Raw genomic sequence first — 8,767 nt, 5'->3', positions numbered from 1 at the left:
CTGCAGTAGGACTAACACTCCAAGCTAACAACCTATGTTAAGATTCTGAGTGCGCAAACATCAGTTAAGGGTCATCACTTCAGAAAATATTGTACCAAGCAGACTTACTTCCATTCAGAGATGCTATACATTATTATAATCAGCACATTGACATTTACAGTTTTTAGAGGGTTTTACATCTAAGTATGGTAAAACTTCAAAAAAGTGATTGTGTTGTCAAACACTATATCTTCATAAGTGTAACAGGATGTTTGGTTCCTGGCAGGTGCTGTGTGACTCTTTGGTGGGTGAATATGTGTCAGTGCAAGTCAAGTTTCCTTTATAACTTTCAGTGTTCCTGTGGTTTCTCTGATCACTCTTGGTCTTCTCAAAGAATACAAGTTTATACTATTGCGCAAGGCAGTAAGTGCATTTTGAAATAGCAAATAGAGGAAGCAGTGATGAGTCACAGATATGAACACGAGGGGATGAGACAGGGGAAAAGAATACGTGGGGGAATAATTCAAAGGGGCAAGATAAAGGCAGAGCGACAAAAATGAGTGGAAACATGAGAACATTTTAGGTAGTGCACTGGGAAACCATTTATTTTATACATGTTTTGTATGAATGAGCAAAATTGTCTCTAGTGATTTGGTGGGTTTTCAGGGCCATATAAGACTTGTTCCATAGCAGGTGAAATACGGGGCATTGAACACATGGTAGTTGATGACGAGAGAATCTGAAAACCAGAGAGCAGAGTCAGAACCAAAGGGGAAATGAGAGGCTGAGTAGGAAGCTGAAGGTTTAGGGAAGGAGTAGATGTTTTCTGTTGCAGTTGGGCTTGCCTGTGGTTGGAGAAGAAAGTCAGAAGGGAGATACGGTGGGGTAGGTTTGTTCAGAAGAGGAATCAAAGACCAACTCTTCTGATAGAAAGAAATAACATCTGCAAGTGAAATGCTGTTTCTGCATCTTGCATTTCTAATTGCTCTCCTCCTAGGTGGGGAAAACACAGCTGGTAAGAACTCTGGCAACTGCCCAGTTGGGTGCAAGTGGTTCAGTGTGTGTGTGTGTGTGTGTGTGTGTGTGTGTGTTTGTAAGGTATACGATGGCTTCTTCAGCATGAGCTGTATACCATGGGATCCAGGTTAGTTCCCATCTACGTATCCCTGACCTAAGTTCCTTACCTGTGGCAGGCAAATGCCTGCTAATGTGATTATAGCTCTCCCTTTCCAGACTCTGAGATCCCCATGCTGGTCCCTTTCTCTCTCACTTCTGTCTCCTTGGCAGTGCCTTTCCCTCAATTTCTATCTGCTCTTTTCCGCAGGTTTTGAGAAGCCTATCTCCTTCCAAGTCATTCAAATCTCAACTTTTTACAACCATTCCTGGGTACAGAATCTGGGCTCAGGTTGGTTGGGTGAGTTGCAGACTCATCACTGGGAGACAAACTCTGGCACCATCGTTTTCCTGCAGCCTTGGTCCAGGGGCAACTTCAGTAATAAGGAGTTTATAGACTTGGAAATCTTTTTCCGTTCATACTTCATTAGATTTACTCAACAAATTCAGAAGTACGAATTCCATTTTGAATGTGAGTTTTGTCCTCTCAATGACAAGTAAGGAGGTGGATGGGTGGGGGTATCTCAGTGACTTCTAATTCCTCCAGGAAACAGGCTCTTTCTCTTATGATTATTATTCTACTCTTCCCATAATAAAACTGAAATTACGTATTTTGGGGCAAGGCTTTGTTCCAGATTTTTCAAAAATATCAAATCTTGTGACACTTACGATCTCTCCCCTCATTGACATCAAAATTCTCCTTTGTTATCTTCCCTTAGACGTGTCCTATGTCCACTCTTTTTCCTACTCTCCAACCAGATACCCTCAGCTTCTTCACTCTTGACTGACTTCGCAAAGCGTGATTTTCTCCCCATTCAATCTTTTTGGCTGTCTCTCTGTACAGTCATTTTAATCTATTGCATTCTATTCACCTTTGATTGTTATAATTTCGACTCTTTCACATTAAGTCTTTCCTTATATACATACTTAGACCAACTTCTTTCAACAATTTTCTTTATTTCTCATGTCATTCTTTTCTTCCTCCAGTGTCTACTCGCAGCAATTCCTCTTTCTCTGCTCCTCTGAGCAAATTAATTTTGTTCCCTTCCTTCAGACCTCCCAAACACTTCCAGCTTACTTCCATTGTGTTTTTCTTCTTTCCATCCTATTTTATTGTTTTTCTCCCTCCTTTCCCCCTCTAATTCATCACTCCTCTTTCCCAGATCCTTCTGTGTTTCAGGTGGCAGCAGGCTGTGAGCTGCGCTCCGGGGAGGCCTCAGCAGGCTTCCTGCAGGAAGCTTACCAAGGATCAGATTTCCTAAGCTTTCAGAACAATTTGTGGTTGCCGGCTCCACAGGGAGGAAGTGGGGCTCAGAATTTGTGCAGACTACTGAATCTATTTGAAGGCTTCAAGGAGATAGTGAACAGGCTCCTCAATGACGTCTGCCCACGTTTTATGTTGGGACTTCTTGATGCAGGCAAGGCACATCTCCAACGACAAGGTAAGTTTCCTCTTAGGCATGAAGTTTCTTTCTATTGCCTTCAAATTAGTATAAGTAGGGATCCCAGAGAAGTGTAAATGATGTGTCTGAATACCCTTCCTGTCTCCCACAGTGAGGCCTGAGGCCTGGCTGTCCAGTGGCCCCAGCCCTGGGCCTGGCCGTCTGCTACTGGTGTGCCGGGTCTCTGGCTTCTACCCAAAGCCTGTGCAAGTGATGTGGATGCGGGGAGACCAGGAGCAGCCAGGCACTGAGCGAAGTGACATTCTGCCCAATGCCGATGGGACGTGGTATCTCCGAGTTACCCTGGACGTGGCGGCTGGGGATGCGGCTGGCCTGTCCTGTCGGGTGAAGCACAGCAGTCTAGGAGGCCAGGACATCGTCCTCTACTGGGGTGAGAAAGAACTGGGGTCCAGGCTGGAAATGGGAGGAGTGGGTTTTCAAGCACTTTAAGAGGGGCGGATGAAAAATTAGTGACTTTTGTGATTTTAGACTCAAAATAAACAAAGATAGTTAATTCAAGGAATACAAGTGAAAAGGAGGGGTCACACTGCACTACCAGTTCGAGTCCTGGCTGTTCTGCTTCTGACTTCTCTTCCTGCTTTTGTGCCTGGAAAGGCAGTGAGTGATGGGTCAAGTACTTAGGTCTCTGCTGCCAATGTGGGAGACATGGATGTTGTTCCTGGCTCTTAGGTTTGGCCTGGCCCAGTCCCAGTGTTGATGGCTTCTGGGGAGTGAAGGAGTGAATGGAAGACTGATCAATCTCTCTCTTTTTCCTTCTCTCACCCTCTCTGTCTGTCTCTCCTTCTCTCTCTGTCTGCCTTTTGAATGGATAAGTATATCTTTTTTTTTTTTTTAAAGAGAAAATGAGAGACTTGTAGATGCAGGAGTTTAGACGATGAATCCATCTTTAAAGAGGGACGAAATAAGAAGTAAGAAAAAAAGAGAATGATGTTGTAGACAATCAGCTGAACAAAAACCAGGGGAACACAGTAAACCAGGGAGCAGGTGAGGCATAGCAAGGGATGGGCTCGAAGTAACAACCCTGGTGTCTGCTGAAATCCACAGAGCATCGCAGCCCCATCGGCTTCGTCCTCCTGGCAGTTATACCGCTCCTGGCTTTTCTGGCAGGTCTTGCGTTTTGGTTAAAAAAGCGATGGTGAGTTGTCTACCCATTTCTTTTACCTTCTGATTCCTCAATCAGCTTCCTCTTTAAAAAGTTCTCTCTTCAGTTCTTCTTCTCAGAGTCCTTTCCCCTTGTTCTTCTCAATTCTCAGCTCCACCCCATGCTGAGTGACCTCTGTCTTTGCTCTCAATGCTCCATTTCAGGTCGCACCATGGTTCTCCAAACTCTCTTCTCCCTTTGAAGTGAACACCCAGCAGTCCAACGGCCCAGGAGATACCTGAAGGCAGCAGGGTGACAACGTCTTCAAATCGTTCTCGGAAGCATTTGTTGTTATTTATTTATGCTCAGTGATCAGTTGTTGATAGCAGGATCTGTTGTTCTGACCTGGGTTATGATGTTCTAAAATTCAAATTTGAACTTTCAGTGGAATCAGGTCCTGGTCACATCCTCCTGTTCAGACCCTAATGGGTCATCAGACCCATTTCAGCTGTCACTTCCTCGAGGACTGTCCCTGATTATCCAGTGGGAAGCAGTCTCTCCCTGGTCTGAACATCTGTGACACCTTCGCTATACCTCACCTGCTATACTCCCTACTCCCTACCCAATTTTTTGAAAGTATTTTGGTCGCTTTTCTTTTTTTCTTTTTAAGTTCTTTGAAAGCAAAGTGCATTACTCCCCAACCCCAACACACATGTATCTCCGTGATAAATTATCTTGTCTGCATGTTATATTTTGTCAATAAAAATCTCTGTTGAGTTTAAGTCAAATCTGAAGTCTTTTTAAAAATTCTTTTCCTTGTTGATCCCTGGGCAATTTGTGAGACATTTGATTCTCCTCTTGTTAAATGTCTTCTCACTTGGATAAAAGACTTGACACTTTCTCAGTTGTGAGTTTCTCTCTGAACTTCCAAGAAGAAACACAGTTTTGCCTCTTACCGCTCTTTTTATTGAATATAGAAAACTATTAGGACTAAAGTATTATAAACATGAAGAGCAAAAGAAGATGTGAGGGCCAGCGCTGCGGTTCACTAGGCTAATCCTCCGCCTTGCGGCGCCAGCACACCAGGTTCTAGTCCTGGTCGGGGCACCGGATTCTGTCCCGGTTGCCCCTCTTCCAGGCCAGCTCTCTGCTGTGGCCAGGGAGTGCAGTGGAGGATGGCCCATGTGCTTGGGCCCTGCACCCCATGGGAGACCAGGAAAAGTACCTGGCTCCTGCCATCGGATCAGCGCAGTGCGCTAGCCGCAGCGTGCCAGCTGCGGCGGCCATTGGAGGGTGAACCAACGGCAAAGGAAGACCTTTCTCTCTCTCACTGTCCACTCTGCCTGTTAAAAAAAAAAAAAAAAAAAGAGAGATAGAGAGAGAGAAGATGTGAGCCCTTGCTGTTAGTGTGGGCCTGAACAAGCAGCAGAATTTTCACATTTGATTTTGTTAGAAATGTTGAATATGAAAAAAAAATGTTGAATCTGATTCCTGATGTAAAATTTATGGGATTATAATGTTCATTTTAGTGAATTCAGTAGAAGATTCATAGGTAAATTAAAAAGTGCAAGGCTTTGACCTGGGCAATGCCTGAAATGTAGTACAGTTGTGGCACTGAGGAGAAAATGCTGCAGAAAAGAAATGGTCTTGTGTCTCTGTTCAGCATTGAAGTAGGATTAAGACAGGAAGCCTGCAGCCAGTGTATTCTCATATATGGTAGTTGTGTTCTGCGCAGTTGCTGGGACATCCGGATTAGTGAACACTGAGCCATTGCTTCTAGGAGAGATATAGGAGTAGATCTCTCTGAGCTTTTGTTCACAACTTTTTTGTTAATTGTGAAAACATAAACTTGTTTTACATTTGTTTTTGTTTCGAAACATCTGTTTTAACTTGGATATTTATTAATATTACACTTAAACAGTGTTTCTTTATATTAAAGTCTTACCTGAGCAGTGTTTAGAATTTTACTGATCTGGCTCCTGGCTTTGGATTGGCATAGCACCCGCCGTAGCGGCCATTTGGGGAGTGAACCAATGGAAGGAAGACCTTTCTCTCTGTCTCTCTCTCTCTCTCTCACTATCTGTAAACTCTACCTGTCAAATAAAAAAAAAAAAAGAATTTTACTGATCGCCAGTAACGTTATCATAAATTTCTTTGGTGTCAGTCTTACAACAATTCTATTTACTGCACTTAAGAAAATCTGTCATCACATGGATCCACACATTTAGCTACTTTTCTTTAATTTCGTTGTAATGTCTAGAGGTTGCTTTTCTGAACAGCATCACATAAAATTTGGTGGCTTCTTTCCCTTTTCTAAATATACTGTATTATTGAATCATTAACATTGAGCTCACAGCCAACAGCGCTATAACTCATGACTGAACAAACCTTATCCAGCACTAATTTTTTTCTCTGCAAGGCACATTACAGCCTTCTTGTGCTTAAGCACGCTAGATGGCACTTTGGTTATTATGGCATAGAGCTGTTTTAAACTGCAACATCACCAACAGAGAAATAAAAGTTTAAAAATGTGCTTCCAGCCAGCACAAAGAGGAAACTTCTGTTCAGTGTGAACACTGAAATAAAAGGCCCTTTGAAAGCGTGTCCTTCAAGAGATTCAAGTTTTGCGTTACTCTGTACAAATCCACAAATGACTGTAAAAACACTGTGAGTATTCACTTTGAGGGTTATAAATAAGATTTAGCAAACAGATGAATTAACCAATATGGAATTTGTTAATATTGATGGGCATATGACTCCAGATGGCAATGTATGTCAAACCATGGCTAGATTTCAATTACTTTAGGATTCATAAATTATTTCACAAATATTTCTTAGGCATTTTCTCTGCAGCAGGAATACACTGACTATAAATTCCTGGAGGAAAAAAAGAAATCACTGCCACGTTCCCAGTTTCCAAATTTTTCCTTGCAGAAAATTATTCTACAATGTACTATTTTTATTGTTTGTTTTTTCATTCTTAGTTTCCAGCAAGCTATCTGAGCTGAACTTGGAGAAAGAGATTTAGCCCTAATTGTTTAGGGCTTTAAGCTGATGAGGCCTTGAGCACTAGGAACATCTAGCAAATCTAAGTACAGGAGGCCATAGCTGCATGTACAGAAATATTTAGAAAATGAAGTTGTGATGGAAGAAGGGGAAGGAACACAAAAATATGAGATGGGGGGAGAGAAAATAGTGGGATCAGTGCAGACTTTGTACTTGGATTTGAAATGGTTGGTTCCAGTCTATCTAGGCTGTCCTCCACCTCCCCATGTTTGCACAGTAGCTGTTCATCCAGATGTCACAGTTAACAAGAAGACAGTGTAAGATTTGAAAAAGATAAAGACACATAAGAAAGAAGTAAAAAAGGTTTTTAGTTGGTTGTCTGTACCCTCGGCTGTAGCGATCAGCCTAAGGCAACCATAGGAACAAATCTTTGACAATGTAATAAGCCAAATGATTGACAGGCTATCTGTAACTTACATAATCATCACGTGCATCCATTTACACTTTCTCAGAGATAGTTCAGGGCTATACACCTGTGCTCAGGTGACTCAGTTTATAAAAATCCTGTCTTTTGTGTTTGGTGGCAGGAGACAGATACTGTTGAATGATGTGTTGATGACATGGTGTGTGATTATATATATATAAAGCTCAAAATAAATCAATTCATTTTTTCAGCACTAGGGAAGCAAGCCTGTGGGTAAAATTGTATGAGTGAGAAGGCAGAGGTAAGAGAACCGTAATGAATCCAGATTAAACTGTATCTAATCATAGTGACTCCTGGATTCCTCACTGATACCACTCTTTGTTGGTTCAGTCTGACAAGCTGGGTTTTCTCTTGTTGGTGACTGAAATGTATGTACCTCAGGAGAACTGGTTGATTTTTATCCTTGATTTCAGCATTCTGCTTCACTTCTTTCTACTTCCTCCTCTCTTCCTGAGAATGGCTTTCCTTAGAATTGATTTCTTCTCTCACTTTGTCTTACATGTGCCAGTACTTTATTACCCTTCTATGCTGCCTTGGTTTTAACTAGGTCATCTACATTAGTCCTTTTTTTAGACTCATCCTATATCTCTGTCAAACCACTGGCCAGCAACTGGGTATGTGAAGGATTTAAGGGAAGGCTCCCTAATCTTTATTCTTTTCTTCAGTTAAATAGAGGAAAAAATATTCTTAGATTTTCTATTAATGTAAAAAGAAGGCAGAATCAGCATTTAATAATCCATGAAATACTGCAGCTACAGTTAAATAATCAAAATACAAAAAATTTCCCTATGGATTTCCTCATGACAAAATTAATTCATTCATTCACCTATTCATCACATATTCAGCTTTTACTATGTATGTGGCCAGTATTTTCACTGATAATGTTTTAAAATTTATGAGAAGCAACTATAACTGTAAACACTGAAAATAGTATTAACAGTGTTTTCCTCCAAGCAGGCTCCTTTTAGTGCTTGTATTTAATCGAGCAGAGTCAAATGTCACAAATTTTTGTATCCTTTCTTTCACAGCTTTTTGGTTTACCAACACATCCTCTTTAAAAGCCTCTAAACACTGGCTGTTCCTTCCTCTATTGCTGGGCCTAATCAACCCTTAGAATAACTGTTGTGGTTTCTTCTCTGCATCATTTATTCCTGCTGGTTTCTTAGGAAACACTCTGCCTGTGGCTGTGATTCAGGCTCAGCCCACAGAGGTTTCCTTTGAAGAGAAACACCACCTTTAGAGAGGATTGAATCCCCAGCTGGAAACCGTGAGGAAGGTTTGCAGTTAGATTTGAAAGCAAGTAAAAGGTGATACGTCAGCCTCCTGGGATTTCAAAATCGGGAAAAGGCTGCTGTGTTAGAATGTTGAGCCGAGCAGGAAAGGAGCGAGTGAGTGAGTGAGGATCCAGCGGCTCCATTTGTGAAAGCAGACAAGGAACTGGGTGTTGTACCAACCCGACCTTGGACCATCCCCTAACTATTTGGATCAACATGAAGGAAGATGTTTTTAAAATATGAATTTGTGTTGTGTATAAAAGTGTGTAAGTTAGATAGCATATTTTGTTTTTTAATGTGTTGATTTTGCTTATATAGAGGCACTGGCTGGCCTAATACAACTTCCTCTCTCCCAATATAGGGAAAG

General features: G+C 41.7%; 1 protein-coding gene across 1 annotated transcript; it reads left to right on the top strand.

Moving 5' to 3' along the window:
* Positions 1-933: 933 nt before the first annotated feature.
* Positions 934-3,903, top strand: CD1C (CD1c molecule). The gene is given in 6 exon segments (NM_001082689.1): positions 934-994; positions 1,304-1,564; positions 2,256-2,534; positions 2,647-2,925; positions 3,600-3,690; positions 3,861-3,903. Coding segments are annotated over 6 exon segments (1,014 nt in total).
* Positions 3,904-8,767: the final 4,864 nt, after the last annotated feature.

This window comes from Oryctolagus cuniculus, chromosome 7, assembly GCF_964237555.1.
Source record: "Oryctolagus cuniculus chromosome 7, mOryCun1.1, whole genome shotgun sequence".
In the NCBI taxonomy this organism is placed as follows: domain Eukaryota; kingdom Metazoa; phylum Chordata; class Mammalia; order Lagomorpha; family Leporidae; genus Oryctolagus; species Oryctolagus cuniculus.
This window is presented reverse-complemented; position numbering and strand designations above follow the sequence as displayed.